The 23,459-nt window shown below is 53.3% G+C and overlaps 6 protein-coding genes across 6 annotated transcripts; 3 read left to right on the forward strand and 3 right to left on the reverse strand.

Annotated features, from left to right (window-relative positions):
- Positions 1-79: 79 nt before the first annotated feature.
- Positions 80-1,963, forward strand: M406DRAFT_13398 (uncharacterized protein; the record flags this gene model as incomplete). Its single annotated transcript, XM_040915382.1, has 2 exons — positions 80-1,614; positions 1,732-1,963. Coding segments are annotated over 2 exons (1,767 nt in total), but the record flags the coding sequence as incomplete, so codon positions are not given.
- A 602-nt stretch (positions 1,964-2,565) lies between these two features.
- Positions 2,566-3,272, reverse strand: M406DRAFT_358523 (uncharacterized protein). Its single transcript, XM_040923924.1, has one exon. The coding sequence runs from the start codon at positions 2,940-2,942 to the stop codon at positions 2,655-2,657; it is 288 nt and encodes a 95-aa protein (XP_040771155.1). The 5' UTR covers positions 2,943-3,272; the 3' UTR covers positions 2,566-2,654.
- Positions 3,273-8,257: 4,985 nt separating this feature from the next.
- M406DRAFT_296832 (sphingomyelin phosphodiesterase) lies at positions 8,258-10,557 on the reverse strand (the record flags this gene model as incomplete). Its single annotated transcript, XM_040919278.1, has 2 exons — positions 8,258-9,762; positions 9,831-10,557. The coding sequence occupies 2 exons, from the start codon at positions 10,555-10,557 to the stop codon at positions 8,420-8,422; spliced, it is 2,070 nt and encodes a 689-aa protein (XP_040771156.1). The 3' UTR covers positions 8,258-8,419.
- A 1,812-nt stretch (positions 10,558-12,369) lies between these two features.
- On the forward strand, positions 12,370-16,464 carry M406DRAFT_109289 (uncharacterized protein; the record flags this gene model as incomplete). The annotated part of the gene is made up of 4 exons (XM_040915347.1): positions 12,370-12,693; positions 12,777-13,776; positions 13,930-15,563; positions 15,646-16,464. 4 exons carry the CDS (start codon positions 12,370-12,372, stop codon positions 16,462-16,464), a joined length of 3,777 nt encoding a protein of 1,258 aa, XP_040771157.1.
- Positions 16,465-16,899: 435 nt separating this feature from the next.
- On the reverse strand, positions 16,900-18,285 carry M406DRAFT_358525 (COX5A-domain-containing protein). The gene is made up of 4 exons (XM_040923925.1): positions 17,961-18,285; positions 17,730-17,775; positions 17,484-17,601; positions 16,900-17,403 (listed from the first exon to the last, which is right to left on the reverse strand). Exons 1-4 carry the CDS (start codon positions 18,131-18,133, stop codon positions 17,276-17,278), a joined length of 465 nt encoding a protein of 154 aa, XP_040771158.1. The 5' UTR covers positions 18,134-18,285; the 3' UTR covers positions 16,900-17,275.
- A 1,927-nt stretch (positions 18,286-20,212) lies between these two features.
- On the forward strand, positions 20,213-21,951 carry M406DRAFT_95850 (uncharacterized protein; the record flags this gene model as incomplete). Its single annotated transcript, XM_040926310.1, has 5 exons — positions 20,213-20,428; positions 20,618-21,092; positions 21,168-21,237; positions 21,343-21,555; positions 21,623-21,951. Exons 2-5 carry the CDS (start codon positions 20,670-20,672, stop codon positions 21,949-21,951), a joined length of 1,035 nt encoding a protein of 344 aa, XP_040771159.1. The 5' UTR covers positions 20,213-20,428; positions 20,618-20,669.
- Positions 21,952-23,459: the final 1,508 nt, after the last annotated feature.

A 23,459-nucleotide genomic window follows, 5' to 3' on the forward strand; every position in this document is an offset into this window, starting at 1 on the left:
TTCACACTCGGCAGACTGCACGCTCCAAGGCAGCGAGGTTTGACGCACACCTCGCCGTACCACAAACGACGATCCAGCCATGTCGTCCTTCTTCACCGCTCCGGGAAAGAGGAAAAGACAAACATCGACAGCAGATGGTCCAAAAAAGAGGATAGCGACGTCGTCCAATTCGATACCGCAGTCGAAGTCAAGGCTGGCTGGTACGAGGTCAGCAGGCAGCCGTGCTACTGCACCAAAGAAGCAGAGAGTCGAACGTGACTCCTCAATATCAGGCAGCGACTCTGAAGACGACGATCTATCAGCAGGCGAAAATGATATACATTCAGGGAGCGAGGACGAGTCTGGCTCCGAGGCGGAGGGCGAGACAGCCGCCGAGAGGCGGTTGAGGCTCGCAGAACGGTACCTCGACAACATCAAGCAAGAGGTGGACGACGAATACGGGTTCGATGCCGAAGATGTCGACCGCGACCTCCTTGCCGAGAGGGAGAAGATTGGCGAGCGGCTACAAGAGGACATTGCGGAAGCCAAGGGAAAGGTATACAGGAATCTCGCTGGCGAGCTGTTGTTCGAGCAGGCATCACATACGATCTTCAAGTGGAACTCTCAGGTGGTCACCTCGATAGCTACATGTGCCCCCTACGCATACACCGTCTCTAGGGACATGTTCCTCGTCAAGTGGAGACTGCAAGACCTCCCGCAGCACCAATGGCCACAGACAACCAAGAAGAAGCCCAAAAAACCTCCTGCACCGCCCAAGAAGAAGCCGGAACGAGTTGCATCGACCCGCGGCGACACGCGAAAGACAAAAGACAAGACATACCAGGGCCACACAGGGCCGATCCTGAAGGTGGCGGCCTCGCAAGACGGCAAATACGTGGTGACAGCCGGCGCGGACAGGAGGATGGTCGTTCACGACGCCGAGACACTCAGACCCATCCGCGCCTTCTCCCAGCACCGTGATGCTGTCACTGGGCTGGCCTTCCGCCGCGGTACCAACCAGCTCTACTCGTGCTCCAAGGACCGCACCGTCAAGGTCTGGTCCCTCGACGAGCTCGCCTACGTGGAGACCCTGTTCGGCCACCAGGACCACGTCGTCGACATCGACGCGCTGTCCCAAGAACGCTGTGTCAGCGTCGGCTCGCGGGACCGCACCGCCCGCCTGTGGAAGGTCGTCGAGGAGACGCAACTGGTCTTCCGCGGCGGCGGCGGGCCCGACAAGAAGCTTGCGGCCAAGAACGCCGCCTCTGGTGTGGACCCCAAGTCCAACGCACACGAGGGCAGCATGGACCGCATCGCCATGCTCGACGACGAGCTGTTCGTCACAGGCAGCGACAATGGCTCGCTGGCGCTGTGGAGCACACAGAAGAAGAAGCCCCTCTTCGTCCTGCCGCAGGCGCACGGCATTGAGCCCGCCCTCGCCCTGGACAAGGCCTCGGGGGAGAAGGAGCCAGACCCAAAGGTCATACCGCCCCCGCAACCCCGGTGGATCACCGCGCTCAAGACCATCCCTTACAGCGATGTGATCCTGTCTGGAAGTTGGGACGGGTACGTCCGCGTGTGGAAGCTCAGCGAGGACAAGCGGCGCATCGAGCGAGTGGGCGTGCTAGGCGCCACGTCCGACGAGCAAGGGACCATCATCACCCACCACCCGCAGTCCCAGTACCCCCAGACACAGGAGATCCAGACCAACGGCGTCAACGGCCACCACTCTTCCCCGCCGCAGCAGACCAGACAGGCCGAGAAGGCAGGGCAAGACGACCCCACGCCAGACTCCGCTCTCGGCCTCGTCAGGGGCATCGTAAACGACATCTCGACCTTTGAGCGGGGCGAACGAGGCAAGGACGGGCTGTGCGTGGTCATCGCGCTCGGCAAGGAGCACCGCCTCGGCCGGTGGAAGAAGCTCACCGGCGCACGTAACGGGGCAATGGTCTTTGAGGTGCCGAGATTACGGAAAGACGATGTTGCCCAGATGAACGGAGTAGATGGACACTATTCGTCAGACAAGGAATAGAATAGACAGTAAATGATTGAAACCTTCGAGAGCAAGCAAGGGAAGTGGGAAGGAGAAAAATACAGGGGAAAAAAGGTGAAAACAAACCAATGGCTCCAGCCCGGATGGGCTCGACAGGCGTTCCACGAGACCAAGAGGCATTTTCTTCCCAGCATTGTAGCATCGTATTGACGTGAGGGTATTGGGGGAACCAGACAACTCCTCTGCATCTACAACTATTTCAAAACTTACTTCACATCTATAATCACCGTCACAGCATATCTGCTTTGTGAAATACCACCGACTACAGGATTGCTCATCTCACTCAATGTGTTATTGCCGTGGGAATGCAGCTATAGCAAATGCCAAGAGAGCACCTCAATCATCTTGCGTCGGCTCAGCCAGCCACCAGACGACAGCCTCCTATCCATTTCCCGTCAAAGACACCGTCTCTCTTGCACACCAGCTAGAGTTGAGACTCTAAGTTCCTTTTCGAGAGATACTCATATGCACGCTGTGTGACCAAAGTCCATGGGTCACGAGGAGAGTCACCTGCTAACTTCAGAGAATAAAATGTAATCATGTCACCTGTTCGTTGTATTAGAAGCAGATTTGTCTATGCAGGTGCGAGCGGGCATGTGTCCGTTGTGACTCCTTTGCTCCCCTACCCATGGGGCGCCATTGCAATGCTTCCTTGTCCCAAATCATGCCATGATCCATCAAAACCTCGACGAAGACAGATGACAAAATAACAAAAGAATGGGTAACATGTGAAGAGGCTGGCCCCTGAAAACACCCTGGCCATGATCAAATCATAGCCTGTCTCTTTGGGGGGCAGCTGGCTCTGTGTTGTCCACTTGAAGCACAAAATCATCAAGCTCTTTCTCGTCGTTCCTTCATAGCCCCATGTTTCTTGGCCCCTCAGCGTCATCAGGCACAAGACTTTAATCATTAGTCAGGTCGATCGCATTCTTGAATGCACTTCCGCTGGCAATTCTTTTCTCCTCTTCTGGAGATGAGAGAACGGCAGTATACTCAGGGGTGGGGTTCGCCCTCGTCCGTCTATTTGCGCCCGAAGGCTTAACAGACGACGAAGCGAAGAAGCGACTACGAGTCTCTTCTTGCTCCCTAGTGGCAAACTTTGTAGTGTCTGTATTCGACCAAGTTTTCTTCTGCCCACCGCTTGCCGAAGAGCCAGCTTTCGGTGGCGACGAAGAATGCATTGGTAGCATCAGTCGGCTTTCGGAGTATCTACCATACGTGCGGAGTGACCGCTCTGGCTTCTGCGGAGTCTCTGGCGGGGCCGATGGTTGGACCGAGTGTAGCTTCTGCGCAGCATGCTTCTGCGGAGCATTCTCGTTCGCGTCTTCCACCGATTTCGTTACATGCGGCCCAGGGCGTTGTTGCGGCAGACTCTGCTGATCCGTAATCTCAACGCTGTCATTTGGGTTGACAATCATGCTGATACTAACGTCCCGGTCGGTATGCTCACTGTCCTGTCGCTGGCCGGAGCTCCCTCGTGGCCGTTCCAGTGGTGGAGGAGAGACTGAGGTGCGCGCACGCTGTTGTAGTAACTCCTCGTCTGCGTGATCACGACGGACCGGGTCCAACCTGCTCTTAGCATGTGACGACGGTGTCTGGTGGCGAGAGTTTTTGACCGACGAAGCTGAAGCTGAAGACCGTTGCGGAGCTTGTTCACTTCCCATGCCGGGCATTCTCTGCTCCTCGGTCACAGAGGTCTGTTGACTGGCAACGTCGGGACCAGACCATGCTCCTTTGTCTGAACGGGAAGAAGCCGAGGCAGATACTGCTCCACGAGGCTGCTCGCTGGCGATTGTAGGATCCGACTTCGCCTCGGCCGCCGGATTTTGCGACCTGGTCTGCCTTCGGTCTGCCAGGAGTTTCCTCTCCCGCCTCCTCTGTATTTCGTCTTGCTGATAAGTCCGCTGCAGTTTGAAGATGAGATCACGAATCTTATTTCTCAGGGCTGGCGCGTTGACGTTCCAATCCCGCGCCTCATGCTGAAGAATCCTTCTGGTGAATTCACGAGGGTCCTTCATGAATTCCTCCAGGTAGCCCAGAAGGTAGACACCACAGTCTGTGAAGTTGTTTTGGAAAGGGATGTCCCGGGGCGTCATCCCAAACACTGACGGGACCACAATATCCACTCCCTTTCTGTGTTTTATCTCGTCCTTGAGGTAGTGTTTGAGTGCAGTTGACACGCCAGAGTGGCTTCCGTCAAGTGAGTCAAGCGTGATGACCCGTGGATCCTTTGGGTCATATTTCCTGGGGCCAGGGCCCTTCTTAGAGGCTTTGAACTTCTTTCCATTCTGCACCTTGCCGGGATCCTCCACGTCTGACATCGTCGGCTTGTCAACTTGACCAGCAATAGACGCATGGTCGAAATCGGACTTTACCGCTGCTGGATTTGGTTCCGCATCGGTGTCAACATCCATGGGGACAGCGATCTCTTGCTCGTCTGGGTCGTTGTCTTCTGGGGTAAGCAAACCTCCCGGGTTGCAGACGATGGCAAGATACCAGTGGGCATTTTGGTTGATGGGCACGATGATGTAGTCGAACGACAGAAGGTCAATCTTGGCGGTCCAGGTCTTGACGCCGTTGTAGCCCTTCACCTTGAGCTTCTCCCAGAAGAACGAGTTGAAAATATAGACTCGCTTTGCCATCTGCGCGTCCCTCGCTTCCAGCTGCTTGTGCAGATACTTGGCGTAGAAGCTGATGATCTCGTCATTTAAGAACTGGCCCTCGTCCAACCTCTCAATATCTGTGGCATTGATGGTGGTCCGCTCGTAGCTGAGTGGGATCTTGTAACCACGTTCATCCTCCCAGTTGGGGTTTTGCTCTGTCCATCTCAGTGGCGGGGGACTCGGACTGCGTGTTTTAGCTCTGGAGGATCTCAACTTTCTCTGAGATTGAGCCACGACCTCTCTTCCACTGGACTGCGCTGGACTTTGCCGACGTCTCATCGAGCGCCATTCTTCGTCCTGACTATCGTCGCCTCCGTCGGAGGAGGCCATCAGCTTTTGCAACATTCTCTCTTCCGTTGGTGTCTTGGGCGTGAAGTCCGTCGATGTCGTTTCCGCAGCTGGCGCCCCCACTTCAGAGCCAACGTCAGCTCTCATTCGACTCCGGAGCGCTTTCGTCTGAGCATAATGGTCGGATGTTGACGTGTGTAGCGGCTTAGGACTATAGTCAAATCGTGTCGAGGGATTTGTTGTGGCTTGCTTGCGTTCCAGAACCGGCGTGTGAGCAGGAGAATGGCGACGGTTTGTCCATTTTCGTTCCCGGATATGCTTTGTTGTTGATTCGACAGTGTCGATCAAATTTTTACTACAAGAGTCAGCATACTCATACCAGCTAACTGTTCCGCAGGTCTGGTAAACTTACTCGTACGTGTTAGCGAGTTCAATAGCGCTGTTAGCACCTTTGCAGACGTTTACGTAGGTCGTTGCCTCCTGAGATGTCCCAAATGTAAGGATGAGAACAGCTCCTGTTGAAAATGACGACGTCGAGTCCGAACGTTTCCAGATCTTGACAAAGGGCAGAGCATGGTTATACAGGATTCTGCTGATTGTCGAGACCTTTGGTAGAATCCACCCAAGTTCCTTTAGAATGCGACCACGGCTGTCCCTCGCCTCAAAGGCGCTGGGGCTCCCCTCAAGCTGAACCAGGTAACATGGCTCATCACTTGCTCCTCGAGTGTTGCCAGGGTTAGCGTCCGTATCTGGATAGATGTATGTTGGATAGCAGACCGCTCCTTGCACGCACAGGCCGAGGCCTTCCCTTGTCCTTGCCGTTGCTGCGGATAGGAACTTTGTCTTTGGAACATCGGCTCCGTCGGAAGGTTGTGGGCGTCGCTCGATCGAGTGCGAGCTCTGAAGCTCATCTGGATCATTAGGCATGCGTTTGACACCATTCGTATGGTGGAGTTGATGTGTGCCTGATTTTCCCGCCGCGAGGTCGCGTCGCCTCAATGGTGGCAGATGTGCGATTGCGTCTCCCTCGTCCTCGTCGTCCTCACTGTCGACAATCTGGGGCATCACGAATCTAGACGCATGATACGAGAGTCCTCTGGAGGGTCTTGGAGGGGTTCGCTTGTTGTCTCCTCCTGGTTGCTTCTCGGGTATCAAGTCCGCCTCGTCCTCGATGTCGTCAAGTTGCACCTTGTAGGTTGAGACCAGCCGCCTCTTGATAGGAGGCGCTGGATTTGTCCTCTGCGGATTTGCGTCGCCCCCTTTCTTCTGGCTCACATCTTGCCTTGGCATTTTGGTCGGGTCCTTCTTGTGCCTCGCTCGTTTGCTGCCCGCCGGGATCTGTTTTGATGTAGTACGATATTCGCTGATCATGGTTCCCCTGGTCTCCCTCTCACCGCTGGACTGCACGCTGTGACTTCTTCGGCCGCTGTTTCTGTGTTGTACGGGGCTCCTCGACGGCCGCTGCCTCTGAGTAGTCTCGGAGCTACAATCTAGAGACACAACCTCTGGTTCGCCGTTGTCATCATTTCGGGGTCGCTTCACTTGCCTTGCAAGGGAATTCTCGCTGGGACGTTTGGGCGGCAGTGCCTGCTGATCTGGCCGAGTAGAAGCGCTGCCACCTGAATCAAGGAAGTTTCCGTACTGCACCTGTCCGAGATAAGCCTGACTTGTCAGCACAGGGACATTCAGTCTTGGGCTAGGGGCCGTGAACTCACTGCTATCTTCTTCGACCTCGACATGGTGCTCTCCTGCGGGCTCCTATTTTCGCCTCAGCAGCCAGTCCCCACCACCATCATCGTTCGTCATCATCACAAGCAGTAGTGGCACGTACCCATAGTCAGGTAAGGAGCTCCTGCCAGACCGGTACCTCTTGATTGGATCCCTATCACAAATTCAGTCAAATGCCGTTGGCTGTTGTATGTCAACGAGCTGAAAAGAGCTACCATGTATCCCTGAATGTTCTTGGCTCGGAGGTCTGGCCGTCAGTCGGGTGTATCGTCGGTACACCGCGAGACGTGTGACCGTCGGGAGGAGGGAGTTGCCTGCCGTCGCGCGCCGTTAGCCATTTGACAGTTGAGTGGATTTTCTCGTGGAGGGCTCACAAGGATAAATTGTCGTGAGGATCCGTCTTTTCGACTGCTGGGCTTCCTGGCATAGAAGCCCCGGCTGCGGATGAGAAGAATGGTGGCAGTGGTGGCAGCGGTGGTGGCAGTCGGGGTACCTTGAAAGTTGGTGGTCAATAACGTTAGAAGTCTGCTTTGTCTGCAAGCACTATAGTCAAAAACCAGGCTGTAACCATGTAGCGGCTTCCCCCAAGTTTCTACCCCACCGTGCCCACTTGGCTCATCCAACCGGCTCCCCCCCCCCCCTTTCCACCCACTAGGCTCCCAGCAGCTTGAGAACTAGCTTGCAGACCTCACACCCTCTCATGGAGGGAAACGGATGTCAGAAATGAAAAGGAAAAGCACGAATATTGAGCTAAATCACAACAATTGCGCAAGTGCCATGATATCCTATGTGAACGGTGAGAGAATAACAGAGGTGCAACTTGCCACAAGCTGCTGCAAGACAAGGAGGAGGGATGACCGGCTGGGGTCTGAGAGGAAGACAAGAACGGTAGCTTACCACTGTCCTGGCCATGTTAAGATTATGGCTCGTTGCCTCCTTGTGTAGCTGCACATAGCCATGCCAATATCCTGTGGTGGGACTGGATGAATCATTGTTACTCAGCTCCATCTAGGCAATTTCGGGGTACGTAGTCTCAAAGAAAAAGGCCAACATCAGCTGGTGCACTTGCTTTGGTTCTTTGTCAGAGGTTGTGTGAAAATATACCTCTTGAGGTCACAGTAGAGGACGAGAGGATGGGTATTAGGAAGAGAGAGATGAAAAGCTGCAGATATCAGGAGAGGATGAGGAAGAGACGAAGAGAGGAAAGGAGAGAGAAAGACAGAAGAAGGGGTCGAAAGGGATTCCGAAAGAAAACGGTTGGCTCCTACACTTTAGAGTTCCCAACACCTTCAGAAGAAGCCTATATGGTTACCTACTCAACCAAAATCGACTTGATAAGCCCATGCAGCCCATGCGTCTTCCAACGTTTCACAGGAAAAGTAACCCGTTGTCTCGGTTTTATTCTTCTGATTGGCTTACCACTCAATGCAACGGATAGGATTTATGGCTCCAATAGATCGCGAGCGCCCAGTGCCATCACCACTCCAAGCCAAGATCACGTCTGCTTGGGGGAGAGCAGTGTTGTTATTATGATTTTTTTTTTTTTCAAAAAATAAAAATAAAATCAGCTGTATACGTGGTTGAACACTGTGGGAGGAATTCCCTCTTCAGGGCTACAAAAGTTATGTAAAACCCCCTGAATACACTAGTCTGTCCCTCGTTCTCTCTCTCTCTCTTTTCTCCATCTCCATACTTACTTGCCCCTTACTTAATAGTTCACCCCAGTGAAGGCGCTCTGCACGCTGCCAAATCCTTGAGGGCATTGCTTTCCCAATCCCACGCTGCCACTCCTCATGTAACATACCCTTGCGTCCTGGCAAGCCTGGTTTGTACAGTTGGGGCTCATGACGCTGCTCTTACCCTGGAACTTGTTTTGCAGTTCCACCAGCGTCCGGTTGGCCTCCATGGCTTCGGTCACCCGGTGCCAGAAGGTTGCGTTCAGAGGGTCCGCGGCGTCCCATCCTGCCGCCTGTCCGTACACGGCGCGGGTCGAGTACTCAAACTCCCATACAGGCCCAGAGCCGTCCAGGCTGGAGAAACTACTCACATCGCTGTAGAAGGTGTACGCCTCCATGACCTCGAAGCTGCCTGTGTCCACCTCGTACATGCGGTAGCCCGAGTTCAGGTTCGTCAGCGGCGTCAGCGAAGGGCCCACCCAGGCGTTGGCGATGGCGTGCTCGGCCGTCTGGCTCGTGCCGTTGTTGCTGTAGTACACAAAGGCCTGGTCCTCGTGGGTGTGGCCAAAGAACACACCGGCGATTACGTGTGGTGAATACCGCTCAACGATCTGGTAGAAGTAGTCAGCGCCGTTGGGCATCGGGTTGGTCCCATCCCAGCCCGTCAGGACGTGGCCCATGACGTATGCGCGCTGGCCTGCGTCCTCGGCCTTCTGGAGCTCGTTGATGAGAAAGCTGAAGATCCCGCTGTAGTCCGGGTCGACAGTGTGCAGGAGGGCGTAGTAGTTGGACTTGTAGTAGAAGTCGGTGTTGATCGTGATGATGCGCACGCCGAGAGGATGCGTTACGGCGTACGCGCCATAGTGCAAGGCCGCCTCGGCCTGGGTCGAGCTGTTGATCCAGCCGTAGTGTTCCCAGAGCTGCGAGACGTGCTCGTAGTTCCAAGAGAACTGTTGACCGAGAGGCCCATTATTGTCAATGGCGTGCGGCGCGTCGTTGTTCTCCGGGCTAGTGTCATGGTTGCCGAGCGCAGCAAAGATCGGTCCGCCGATGTAGGCCTTAAACATTTGCAACACGGAATCTTCGACATCTTCAACAAAGGCGTGGGAGAGCTGTCCTTGAGATGGGACGTGGGTCACTATGTCTCCCGTGTAGAAGGTCATCGCCGGCGGATCATCCAGAGAAGTTCCTGTCAAGGGCCCGATGGACTGGACAGCAGCCAGCGCCAGGTAGTACGGTGAGTCACATTTGTAATATCCATACAGAGGAGCCGCGAGCTCGACAGTAGGCACGCTTCCGTTAGTCGAAGGAGTGCTAGGTCTGCAGCAAGGACTGTTGGTACAATTGGCCTCGGTTCCATACTCATATCTAGGATCTGGTCCACCGGAGTGGGGATGAGTAAGTACTGCGATCCAGGCAGTCAATAGAACAGTCCCAACTTACCCAGGTGCATATCAGAGAGGTGAAAGATTTTCACCGTCTTCCCGCTCCTCGCAGGCACGCTCACGTCAACCGGCTTCTCCTTGGGAAATGTGGCCACCGCAGGGATGACTGGCGGCGCACTGCAGAAGCTGGTGCTGAGCGACGAGCAGATGTACCGGCCATCCAGACCTTCAACATCAGCCTTGGCCAGGACCTGTGTCCACACGGCTCCAAAGGCGCTGGCCTCATATGTCGACTGGCATGTCGAGGTTGTGCTGAACCCTGTGGTCTGACAGAGCTGGACCATGGCATCCGGCAGATAGGACGGGGCCAGCTTGGCCACCCTCTGGCCCACTGCGAGGGCAGCAACACATCTCGAGCAGCTATCAGCCAGGGAAGTGTCGTTCGTGTTGATGATGTCCATGATCTGAGCAATGGCTGTGGAGACGACAGTCTCGGCGGCGGTATCTGTAAGATTGGCTGCAGCCTCGGGATAAAGAACCAGGTCCGGATCTGTGGTGGGAATGGTAGACGGATCCGTCAGGTTCAGGGGAAAGGTGATGTTCAGCACAGGATCAAAGATGGCAGGCTGAGGCTCCTGTGTCGGTCCTGGCCTGACATAGTAGGAGGAGTAGACAGTCGTAGGAAACGCGCTGGGAACGACATAGAAGCTGGCTCCTGGCAGGCTGGTGTTGGTCGTCGCAGCGACAACAGCAGCCGTGGCGAGGAAAGGAACTTGAGGCTTCATCGTGACTGCTCGTGTGATGCTGTCCTCCTCGCCCTGTCACCACAGTAAGTCGCGAGAGAGAGAGAGAAAAAAAAAAAAAAAAAAAAAAAGGTAGGGTAGCCGGCGTGGCCTCGGAGAGGAAATGGCAGGAAGGGATAGGAGAGGAGCACGACGAGCCAAACAGGACAGCGCGGACGTTCTGAACTTATATAAATTATTTGAGCCTCATTAGCGATGCATGCTCACCGACGATCCCAACCCCCTCTCCCCCCCGGGGGGGGGCGCGCTGCTACGTAGTACGAATCGTCATAGCCTTTGAAGCCATCCAGATAGCCGGGGCCGGAATGCCTAGGGTAGGTTGGGTTGGGTCAAGATATTGCATGTCAGTGAGATTCGGTCTATTGGGCCCCCAAAAACGTGGACAAACTATTGGACCTGCAGCGGTACAAGGCAGCCGTACTTGCCGTGGTAGGAGGCGGGCCTGCAGAAGATAGGCCATGCGCTAGAATGATCTCCGGACAGCGTGCCGAACAAGGCAACTCACACCGCTGGGGGGAAGATGATAATTCTAGGCAAGAAGCAGGCAGAGGGGCCTGGGAAGGAGAGATTGAGAGAACAAACAAGTACAAAGGCGTATTCTTTTTCTCCTTTTCTTTCTTTTGTTCTTCCAGTCGTTTCTTCTAACTTCTAAGGCGTCGAAGTCTTGGTGAGTTCAGCAGAGGACAGACAGAATATGTCAACTCTCTCTGTTAGGTCCACCACCAGGCCGATTGAAGAAGCACATGTGTAAGGAAAGAAAGAAGAAGGAAAAAGGTGAGAGTTTACCTTGCCAAACACCAGCAGGGAGTAAAATTTTGAACTTGGCTTGTTTGCTATATTTCAAATTCATATTTTGGGGGATAGAGAGCATGCATAGATACACATTTGCAATAATGAACCCAGGCCTTGGCTTTGGCATTGGATAGTCTTCAAGGTAAAGACCACACTGTATTATTCGGGGAATCAGACCTCACACACAACGTAAGAGGGGGGCATAGTACATAAAGTTTTTCTCTGTGATATTTAATTGAATATTGTCCTGCTTTGTCTTGTCTTGTCATTCAGGCTTTATCAAAGCAGTGGCAGCCAAAATGTGATGAGGCAATACAAACGACAGCGTCTAAATGGAGTGGTGGATCATGCGAGGAAAGACAAAGTGTCAGTCAGGGGCTGTTGCAGGGAGGCTGCCCTGAAAGATAGCGGTATGCTTTACCGCAATACCGCTGTAGTACACGTGATCGCCCTGCGCAGCTGGATGCTGCCGATTGCAATCGCACCTTCCCTCCATACGCTGGTCTAGAGAAATATGGAGGCGCAGTTGCCGCATCATGAAGCGGCACAGGGTATTTTATATCAGTATCAAAACTTACAGTGTCCTGTATAGTATGTAACTTAGCCTTTTCAAGCCTTTCAGCTTCACAATCTCTCATGAATGCTGACAAAAATATTGAGTTATCGTGATACAAGCGACGGAACGGCGTATTGATGCAAGTGGCATGCCGCATTGGGCAAGACGTGACCCAGCCTTGCGTGACCCCCCCTGTCAGGAAGTCACTTGTCACTCACTCACTACTGCCTGCCACTCATCTTTACTTTGTCTCTACTACGATGCACGTTCATGACATCCCACCATCGCAGTCCGCCTTCCCAGTCAACGCCTCGCAGTTGCCACCCATAGCCCCTTCCTACAGGTAGCGCACTGTACCTTCAGCGAATAAAACAGTCTTGTGTCCTTTTTCCCTCCGCGCGACGTGGAATGCGGCTATGGGTCGCGTCAAACTTGAGTAGGCGTCAATGAGCAGTCCCGAGCGCAGGACCAGGACATCGTCGTCGCAGGTGACAGGAAACGCCGCCGCCGCCACCACCACCACCACCACCACAGCTTCCCAATCGCCACGGAGATATACTCGTAAGAAGAATAATAGGAAGAGGGACAGGTCACCGCCGCCAACCCCTGCCAAGAAGACCAAGAAACGCAAGCTGCGCGATGATATTCTGCAAGATAACTTTTACGCCATCAAAGATATTATCGACGAAAAATTCATAGGCAGCCAGCGTTATTACAAAATTGATTGGGAAGACCATCCCATCACAGGAGAAACCTTTGAACCTTCCTGGGTGAGTGAGGTTTCATGCTCAACGTTCTTTCGTCTTTATCCCATCGCGGTCCTAAGTGGTCACGTGCTAACCTCACCGGACAGGAGCCAGAGGAAAACGCCAACGAGGAGGCTGTTGAGGACTGGGAGTGGGAGAAGCAGCGTCAGGTCCTTCTCGGTGTTGCCCCCTCGAGCCCAAGGTCATCGCAGGATCAAGCCACGGAGTCGTCACCCAGCAGTCATCCTGGCACCATCTACATTGAGCTTCAGTCCAAATCAGACTTCCTCAAGTCCAGGCCTGACTTTGACACTGCTGACGTCCTCACCATCTCTGCGTCTCAACTCTCCAACTTCTCCTACCTGGATTGTGAGAACGAACTGCCGCCCCCACAGTTCCTCATCATCTCTTCAAACCCAGGCCAAGGTGTAATTGGTACTGCTGATTCGCAGTCTGTCATTCCTGGGTCGGACCTGTCCCAACAGGCACCAACAGCCATCAGGACTAAAGTTCACGTCAGCCAGACTACCATCCCTGATTCACAAGAATTTTCCACAGATATCAGCCAGGACCCTATAGAAGTGTCGTGGACTGGTGCAGAACCCCCGCAAAGTGGGCTTGAAAGCCACAAAGTCAGTCACAAAGAATCGTCAGGATCCTCGGTTCCATCCCGTCAGCCTGATAGCAATCAGCTGTCCTTTGAGCACGACTCTATTTCTTTCCATGCCGAGGGCCAGCTCCTCTCTCAAGGACACCCTCCCACTCCTCCGCTCCAGCCTGCTCTGGACTCTCAGGCCTCAGCCAGGCTCCCGTCGTCCAGGAACACCTTTGAACGTTTCTTGACGCAACCTCCGTTTGAGGCTGGCGAATTTAGTCTATCAACAAATTCTAGAATACGATCTCAGGATCCCATCGTCACGACAAGCGGGTCTCAACAGCTTGCCTCGTCCGCGCAGAATACACCTCTGGAAGACTCTCACCAGCCAGCACAAGAGATTTCACCGTTGTCAAACCAGCAGCAGTCACACTTCCTAACACAGACTGAAGCATTCTTTTCCGCATCTGAAGACTACGAGATCGTCCCAGAAACGTCACAAGAAAAGTCAGGTGGGTCTGAATAGCGTCAACTGGAGGTCTCTGCGCAACCTGTAGTACATAAGACACGCGAATCAACTCTTGTGCTGCATCAGCCTGTAAGAGAAACAACCTGTTCCGCACCAAGTACTCACAAGAATGAGATGATTAATAGGTATTCTACAGCATTCCGGGTCCACCAACACATTGTCCCAACAGACACAAAATCACGGCTTGCGATAATGGATGATTCACAGCCTGCCGAGTCGGAGCGGTCGGCACTGGAAGCGCTTCGAGCGATCCAGATGCAATTCTCCATTCCGCCGCACATGAGGCGATCTTCTGAGCGTCCAGTTGACGCTGCACAAAGCAGCGGCGAGGCAAATCGGACTGGGGACGAACCCCCAACGCCCATCTCGCCATCCGACATCATCAGCACTGTTGAGCTAGACAGTACCGAGAACCCCGGACAAGCATCCCCGGCTTTTGCGGCGGCTGCTGTCAACCATATACTCGAGCCTGGCGGTCCAATTAACGATGACATGCCTGCCACAATCTCGCCGTCTGTATTACTTGCAACAACAGTGTCAGATCCACTTTTAGAAGCATCGTCGCAAGACTCTGATGTTCTTGCTGCTGCCGACCCTTTAGCGGAAGCAAAGACTCCTGATACGGTAATGCGGGATGAAGAACGATATGGAATTCTCCCTTCCGCGGAAACCGCAGCCAACCAATACATCATTACATTACCGCCCCCAGCACGGGCTCGAGCGCAGTGGCCAGACATTCTCAAACTTAACCGCCAGGAGATGGAAGCATTCAAGGTCACCTTCTCACAGAACGCGCCAGGCTCGCCGAACGACAGAGTGATCGCGAGGATCGACACAATGCTTCACTCCCTAGGCGAGATGAGCAACCTTCCACCTTATCACAAAGATTTGGAAAGCCTAACACAGGTCGAATGGATGAGATATGCCCGCGACACCACGAGCAAACTCTCTTTCATTTACGAATTTCTCGATAGGCTGCGGGACGTTCAAGTTGAGATAGTCATCCTTACTGCTGGAGGCGCAGTGGCAGAAAAGGTGGAAGCCATTGTGAGCCAGGGCGGTTTCACATACCGTCACGCACAGCAACAAGACTGGTCGCATCCATCATCTGAAGACGGCTCAGCATGCAAGGTTGTTCTGGTTGACACGACTCAACCAGCGCAACCACCGCGGCTTACCGAAAATATTGTCATCGCCTACGACGAGACGGCAGAAACCTCCGGTGTCCTCCAGCCTTACAAGACCAGAGAGCTCAACGACCAGACACCTCTGATCTTCAGTCTAGTCGAGTTCTACTCGCTCGAGCACATCAACCAGCGCTTGTCTCCCAGAATGGATCCTATGGAGAGAAGGTTCGCCCAGTTGGAGTGCATCGCCGCGTTGGCCGGTTACGCAGAAGATGAGACAGTCTTGGAGGGAATCCCACCGCCACACCAGTTCGCCAGTGATTTGGCTCGGTACCTAGTCGATGAGACTGGATTTCACCCTCCAGACCTCAGGTGGGACACCTGGGAGCACCAGCACGTTCCTGACATCATCTTCGATTACTACAAGAGCGCACGAGACCAGGTGACTTCGGACGGGAACAGGAAGCGTAGACGTGAGGACGCAGGAGAGGAGGTTGAAAAGTCCAAGCGGGTCCGCATGGGCCGGCCATCAGATGAGGAGCAGCTGAGCGAGGAGTTGATGGCCCGCTTCGGCAACAGCGTGCAATTGAAGGATGGCATGGCTCTAGTCTCGCTTGAGAAGCTGGAGGACCTCGTTGGTCTTGTAAGTGGATTTGATCTGCACTGCATTTCATGATGAAGACCGCTGACATGCACCCCCGCTTTTCCCCCCTTCCTTTTTGTAGGTCAAAGATCTGCAGGTCGGCCTAAACAGGAAGAGTGAGGAGGTCAAGAGTCATATCATGACTATCCAGAGGTTCCACCCTAAATACTACGATGCCATTGGCGAACGCGGCAAGTTCGAGGCTGAGCGCAACCAGGCCCTCCAGGAAAAGGAGAGGGTCCAGAAGGAGCTCGAGCGCAGTGAGTCCAAGGTCGCTAAGCTCGCCGAGGACAGGCAGCAGCTCGAGGCCCAGCTCCGGGAGCTCACCGAATCCGAGAACCCGACTCTCGCCGAGATAGCCCAGCGCGAAATCGCCCTCAAAAAGGCGCAGGACGCAGCCGCCAGTGCGGAGCGTCAGGCCGCCAGCATCCGCAAGGACCTCGATTTCGCGCGGGACCGCTACCAGGACGCCTCGGATAAGGCTGCGGCCCTAGGCCAGGAGAATGCCGAGCTGAGGCAGCAGGTCCGGGACCTTGAGGCACGCGCCAGCACGAATCTGATCGAGATCCGCCGCATAGCCACGGAGCGCACCGACGCCTCGCTGCGCCACAAGTGGTTGATGGAGAGGGAGGCCCGTCTTGACCGCGAGCGCGAGATTGAACGCCGTAATGAGGATATGCGTGTGTACAAGGCCCGCTTCGGCGGCCGCGAGACGCGCGGAAGTAGTGTGCCCCGCTCGCCGCGCATTCGCCAGGTGAGCAGCCGGAACACGAGTCCGGTTGGCGATAGCAACAACAACATCGGAGGGCCCATCGGCAGCGGCAACGGAAATGGTGGGAATGGCAATGGACTTGGAGGGAATCTTTTCGGGCCCAGGGGATCGCATCTAAGGGAGCTGTAGAGGGTGGCGGGGGCGCGGCGTCTTCAGAGGACGGGTCAGTAAGCAGATGCTGTCTCCTTTTGTACTCAACCATGTACATTTTGCTCGTGGAACACGGGATTGGAGGGAAACAGGATAGACTAGCAGCTCATGCAAAGAGTCAGAATGTTCTCAATTCATTTCGTATGTCTTAGGTTGTTGTTATAAATTTGCTGTTCAGGAGCACTGGTAATAGATTGTCCTTCCAATGGGGAGGGACGCCAGGCATTCATAAGCCTTGACCCAATGCCAATGATACTTGTATGAGATAAGGGGGACGACACAACGGTGCGAAAGCTGAGCACGACGGGTTCGAATTGAGCCCTCATGATATGATACATGATGAAAGCATGCACAAAGCAGTAGTACCAGGTTCATGTCACCGTCACGTCATGTCTTTGTTCGGCAAACATGAATCATCGAAAACGTACACAGCATTTGAGATTGAACTTGACCTCCGCCCCTGCCTACCTCGCTTCTATTGCAAGTGAAAAAGGAGATTTGGAATGGATATCAACCCCTTGTGCCTCCTCTCCCCTCCTTCTCTCTCTTTCCCCCTCTCTCTTTCCCCTGTCTCCTCTCTGCTTTTTTGTCTATAGCTCGATTTTTGATTTCTTTTCCCGGGATAACTGGTAGTAGAACACATATACAGAAACTGCGTTTTCAAGCTGCTTTTCAGCCATCAGGTCAGAAGGGAAAATGCCTGCCTGTTATCTGTGGTTTTGCCCCTTCTGCCGCGAGAGGTTTGACAGGATGACTGCCTGGGTAGTCAGCATCGAGGCAACATTTGTGTCTAGTGCTCTTCCTTGGCCTCCGGGTACAGGTCCTCCTTCAGCAGGACGCCGAGCTCCTGGCGCAAGGGCTGGAGCTCCTTGAGATATTGCTGGTACTGCTCATTGTTCTCGACCTTGGATTTGATGCCTATGTCCACCAGAGTTAGTAAAACATGTCTCTGTCCGGCAGCAATGCTGTTGTTTACACCAGGATTCATCATGACATACCCTCGAAGATCCGGACGGCGGTAGGGTAGTCGTTGACCCTCCGGGCTGCGCGCAGGGCGGCGATACAAACGGAAGGCGAGGGGACGAGGTCGTAGGCGAAGGCATTGTTCAGGTTACGCTGCGTCACCGCGTCGGGGTCAGCCATCGAGCTTCGTGCCGTGCCGTCCGTAGGGAAGGCGGAAGGGAAGGGGGACATCATGAGCCTGTATATGCGCTCCGCTCGGATGGGCAAGTAAAAAGACTAACCTGTAGCTCAAAGACGTCCTGCACATTGTCAAACTCCTTCTCGTATCTATCACACAGTGAGGGGGTTCGTCAGCCTCATTGACCCGTGCTGGAGCCTGCGTCGCGACCCAATTGACCTCGGCCGGGGTTACATGACGTGACTCTTCCCTGGCTGCCACCTCGTTTCCCTTGGTGGGCGTCTGGTTCTTCCCTTGGCCCGGGATGGGTGGTCGCGACGGGAGAGGGTCTCACCTGGTGCTGAAGTCCTCGAAAGACTCCTCTTGGTGCTCGGATCGAAGACGGGACGAGGTGCTGAAGGCCGGGCGGGCGAAAGCGATCGAGGGCCGGGCTCGGAGGGTGGTGGCTCGGAAGAAGGAGGAGGTCGAGGTCGCGGGGCCCCGGGCGGCGATACGAAGGAGAGACATTTTTTTCGTATTTTTTTTCTCCTCTGTGGTATATGTTGTCGTCGGCTTGGGGGGAGATTTGATGTAACGAGGTCGGGCAAGGCGAAGGACTGGGCCTTGAGGAGAAGAGTTGAGAGCTAAAAGATGAGTGGAGAGTGGCTGGTTGTGGTGACTGGGTGAGGGTGAGTATGGAAAGTAGGAAGAGCTGTTTGTGGTTCCTTCTCTCGGGTGGTTCAGGCTTGCCCGGTGCAGGTTGGTCTGGTTAAAATTTGGCAGTAGCAATTGATCGGACCACTTTCCCTCATAGCTTCGTGGCCGGCCAATCAGGGCGGGGCATTTGGAAGCAGAGTCAGTCGTACCGCCTTATCTCCACAGCGCCTGACACGGGGCCAGAACCGATAATCGGTACATCTGTGGTGCGCTGGGTGCGGACTCTCAGCTTTTTCATCGACAGCCCACTTGCCTGACTTGAGAACGCGAAGGATTAGAGAGGAGCCCAACATGACCTGTAGAGGTTGACGGTGCTGTGCTTCTTACACGCTGTAGGGATGGGGGAGGGGGGCCAAACCGACGGAAAACCTTCAAAAAGGGTAATATCAGACCACAGATACATTTGGTGATCTACAGCGCGGACACATCAATTGCCCGCCTCGGGCTATAGAGTGTTCCTCAGCTCTTGATTGCCGAGGATAGCCTTGACATCGAAGTTGATGAGAGGGAGCTGGGGCCAAAGGTTGGTCATCGTTGTCATCTTCTAATATGTACAGCTTATGGATCTCTTGGAGTATGAGAGGGTGGTGCGAGTCTTCTCTGAAGACGATCGGGACCGTATCCGTCGACGAGTGGTTTTCTCTAATTTTTCCTTCTTCCTCTTCCTTCCCACTTTCTCGACTTGTGATCGCTTAGTACTGTACTAGTCAGCCTTGACGACAAAGTCGGCGTCTTCCATGTGATTGATGTCTGAAAGCAGACTTCTGAGGCTAGAGAGCAAGCACTAGAAATTGTTTCCTGGACAGTGTTTTGGGCACGATGATGCTCCATTTTGTAGCACCTTTTTCACTGTAGCAGCGGTACGTCATCAGTTACACGACTGAGCTTTTTAACACGTGCCAGCTTGCCGTTGACGACAACGGTGCAGGACACCATCTGTAACCACACTTGGCGGTTACAACTATGATACATACTATATAATAGTAGGACATGTTAAAGCATGCTAGGTCGATCTAGGTGGGACGTACCCCTACTTGTGAGAGACCACCCATGCACGGACGACGGACAATACTCACACATTGGACCCCGGGCCAGATGCATCCAACGTGTCAAGTATTTTATGACTGTGCACAGACAGTATTCATAGGGACTCTGTTTGTGTATGTTGCCTTTTCCGGACTGCTCACTGTACAGAGAGCATCTATCACACGAGTGGTCATAACGGGGAGGAAGGCTGATCAATCAGCTGCAAAGTCAAGTTCAGCTACACGATAGCGTGCAGCATGGATCACATGTGTGACAGGACGCCCCGAGTTTGGGTCTTCACCGAGAACGCGACATGGTGAGGACCAGCTAAGGTGGAACGTTGACAGGAGCAGTGCACCCAAGCGATAGAATCCTCATCGAAAATTTACGCGAGACGAGGGAGCGAGACTCGCTTGATGAACAAAACTGTAGATATGTCTCTGCTACTACCAGTGCACGAGCCCCAAAGAATAAGAAAAGGAACGAGAAAAAAGAAGAAGATAAAAAGGGAGCGTCGGAAGCGGAAGGGAAACGGGAAAGACGAGAGTAGAAAGAAAAAGTCCCCACATAGTCTTCCATCTCACCAAGGACAATAACAAAACGCAGCCAATCTTATGGCAAATTGCTGCTTGAAAAATAGATTCAGCCACTAAGAAGTATGTGCCTCGGCGTTCGCGGTATGTTCTAGGTGGACTTCGTCTGTACCATGTATCCACGCCATGCACGATCCCTGCCTGCCGTGCATATTGTCAGATTACCATTCCGTTGGCCAATTCCGTCCCATCCCCTTTTTCTCACCCAGCACGGGGGACACGACCTCACCTAAACTTTTCCTTGTCTTTTGTCACCATCTCCCCAGACCCTCCACGTCCTGCGATAGTGCGCTTCTCCTTTCTCTTCTTCTTCTTCTTCTTTTTCTACCACTACTTTTTCAGGTCTTTTGAAGAAGAGCCATCTTGTTTCAATTGCTTCCTGTCCCTCCTTTATTTTCTTTCTTACAGCAAGAAGAAGCAAGCGCCATTGCGAAGACCCGTTGTTGTTTGGCGCGACTCTTGTCTTCAGGCCCAGGATCAGCTTCAGGTAAGCACAGTTCCGTTCACCTTAGCTCCTCAACAGGCGCACAACCATCCTCAGCCCAGCAACAAGATAGCGCACCTGTCTTCACTGAAGAGAGGGGGAGGAAGGGGAGGTCCGTTTTTTAAGAACGCGCCCCCAAGCATTTTACTTTTGATATCTCAATCCCCAAAGTCTCCTAACCTTTTCTTCCAGGATCCAGTCACACGACCAGTTCAGACTCATTTCCGAACGCGCCGAAGTCACCATGGACACCGCGACCTCCGCTACCTTCTACGAGCATTTGCCGCTGCCGACCATCGACCGGCCCTTCGGAATCCAACTATGGCCTATCTTTAGCAAGGTCTGGGAGGCTTTGGTTGGCTACCCGGCCGAGGACTTCAGGTTCCAGGCTGGCACCACGCCCATGTCTACGCTCAAGGAGACTGGCATCTTCGTCATCTGCTACTACATCGTCATCTTTGGTGGCCGTGAATGGATGCGCAAGAAGGATTCCTTCCAGCTTAAGACGCTCTTTCTGATTCACAACTTCATCCTCACGGCTGTCTCCGCTACCCTCCTCGCCCTCTTCGTCGAGCAGATTCTGCCCACTGTGGTCCGCAAGGGCATCTTTTACGCCATCTGCGACTATGACGGTGGCTGGACGCAGCCTCTTGTTGTCCTGTACTACGTGAGTGTTACCCCTGCAGGCCCTTTCCCCTGTGCTGCTAGTCATGTTCTGGAAATGCTGACTCTCCGTCCCAAGTTGAATTACCTCACCAAGTACGTCGAGCTTCTGGATACCGTCTTCCTCTTCCTTAAGAAGAAGCCTCTGAGTAAGAATTTTCCCTCTCTTCCCCTCTTCGTCCTCTTTGCCCCGGTACCACCTTTTTCTCTCTTGAGCGGCCTTGCTGACGTGCTTTATTTCTTCTACCTTTCAGCCTTCCTCCATTGCTACCACCATGGCGCCACCGCTGTCCTTTGCTACACTCAGCTTCTCGGTAGCACCCCTGTATCTTGGGTCGTCATCACACTCAACTTGACCGTCCACGTTGTCATGTACTGGTACTACTTCCAGAGCGCCCGTGGAGTCCGGTGCTGGTGGAAGGAGTGGGTCACTCGTCTCCAGATCATTCAGTTCATTATCGACCTCGGTAGGTTTTTTTCCTTGCCTCAAACCTCCTCCCCCCTTCTCAAAACAACCGGCTGATCAGTGAACAGGCTTCGTCTACTTCGCGTCGTACACGTACTTCACGTCGACCTACTTCAGTTGGATGCCCAATGCCGGCAAGTGCGGAGGTGAGGAGTTTGCTGCTTTCTCTGGAATCGGCGTCTTGACTTCGTACCTCGTGCTCTTCATCTCTTTCTATCTCGCCACATACAAGAAGGGCGGCAAGGGTGACCACCGCAAGGGCCTCCGCCGCATGTCTCAGGCTCCTCTGCCCGACCCCCACGACCTCCTTGCCAAGAAGGGCCCGATCATCAACGGCGATGCCAAGACCACCGGGGCCAAGGTCACCAACTCGACTACCCGGTCCCGAAAGGCATAAAGGTTTTGACCTGGGCGTTCTGGGAGGTAGGCAGTCCAGCCTGCCTCAAAATGCCAGAGATCTTGTCACCGACAGCAGCATCTTGACAGCACGGCACTGTGTCATCAATTGACAAGTCACGACACGGTCATGAATCCTGTGCCTGTTTTGTTGTGGTCTTCTCGTCGGAAATATGCCAAGACCCTCTCTGGGTTCTCCTCTGGCTCCCTGAGGTTGAGGTGGTGGTTGTTGTTGTGTTACTGTTTATGAGTAATGCCCATGCATTTGGTGATTCGAATTTGGATCATGGCATACAAGGTGGCACGCCGGATAGGTTTACAGTGTGTTACGGCGGAGTAAAGGTCGGTGATGGGTCACTTGACTTTAAAGAGTGTATCAAAAAAGTTAATGCGGGATGACTTTGTCCGGTACCGGGTCCCACGAGAGGGGCGGTGACAGCACAGACATGAAGTTGGATTTGGCTTTCATGATGAGATGAACGAACCACCTGGCAAGATTAAGAGAAAGAAAGACAAAAGACAAGAGACGACACCGTCCCGCCCTGCTACGAACCATGCCAAAAGAAACGAACGGCGGCGTGTACTCGTCTGGAGGGCCCTCTCCTATCTTCACTTGTCACATATTGGATTAAGAAGAGCATAGTCCTGCCAGTATACGTCAGGACGCTTTGTGTTTTTTATAATAATTCCTAATAATGAACCATGATCAATGGGGATGAAGTCCTACTATATATGTGAGATCTAATGGGAGTAAGAATGGTTTACCCAAGTGGGACTATGTAGAACTTCGGGACCGGAAAAGATGCTCACCTCGCCGTCCTATCATTCCCTCGCGAGAAGTGTAAGAAATAGCCTCAAGACGCACATCGCTAGAGTTTGTTTTCCTTTTTCCCTCTTCTTCTTTCTTTTCTTTCTGTTCGTCTTTTCGACTATTGGTTTTCTTTTTTCTGACCTGCCATGGTTTGATGCCTGCCTATCAGCGCATGGGCTTGGTGATTCAAGTCTTTAGTTCCAACGAATCCCGGAGATAGAGAAACAGCATAGGATAGTGTAGAGGAATATAAAATTTCAATTTGTAACTTGATCTTGACCTCATTCTTAACACGTGTTCGAATTTGATGGTAGGAAAAGTTCACTACGCAAGTATGGCGGAATTTATTTCAAATTTCATTTTTTTTTCAATATATAAAAGAATTAGAACCTGTATTGACGGTGCTATGACTCCTCTTTTCCTCTCGGCTGTGCGGATGGGGTTTTATGTACGTATGTAGTGGTGATGATGGTAGCCACCACCCTTTTAAAAAAAAACCCTCCTCCCAGACGGAGACGGGAGGGGGAACTCGCGCAAGCCGTGATGGTAGTATGATGAACGAATGACTCCCAAACACCTCTCGATAGAATGGTATCAACCCTCCCCGAGTTATAATAGCAAAATATGAAGAAAGAGAAAGAAAAAAAAATTGAACCAAAATTGTTCAACATTCTCTGTGAGACCGCCTAAGTGTTGTC

Source organism: Cryphonectria parasitica (assembly GCF_011745365.1).
Source record: "Cryphonectria parasitica EP155 unplaced genomic scaffold M406scaffold_10, whole genome shotgun sequence".
NCBI lineage: Eukaryota > Fungi > Ascomycota > Sordariomycetes > Diaporthales > Cryphonectriaceae > Cryphonectria > Cryphonectria parasitica.

Excerpts from the sequence above, each read along its gene's own strand:
- M406DRAFT_358523 (XM_040923924.1), bottom strand. The coding sequence starts at position 2,942 with ATGATTAAAGTCTTGTGCCTGATGACGCTGAGGGGCCAAGAAACATGG.
- M406DRAFT_358525 (XM_040923925.1), bottom strand. The coding sequence starts at position 18,133 with ATGTCTCTCCTTCGTATCGCCGCCCGGGGCCCCGCGACCTCGACCTCC. Across the intron at positions 17,776-17,960 it reads TTCGAGGACTTCAGCACCAG|ATACGAGAAGGAGTTTGACA; the intron begins GTGAGACCCTCT and ends ACTGTGTGATAG. Across the intron at positions 17,602-17,729 it reads AGGACGTCTTTGAGCTACAG|CGTAACCTGAACAATGCCTT; the intron begins GTTAGTCTTTTT and ends GCGGTGACGCAG.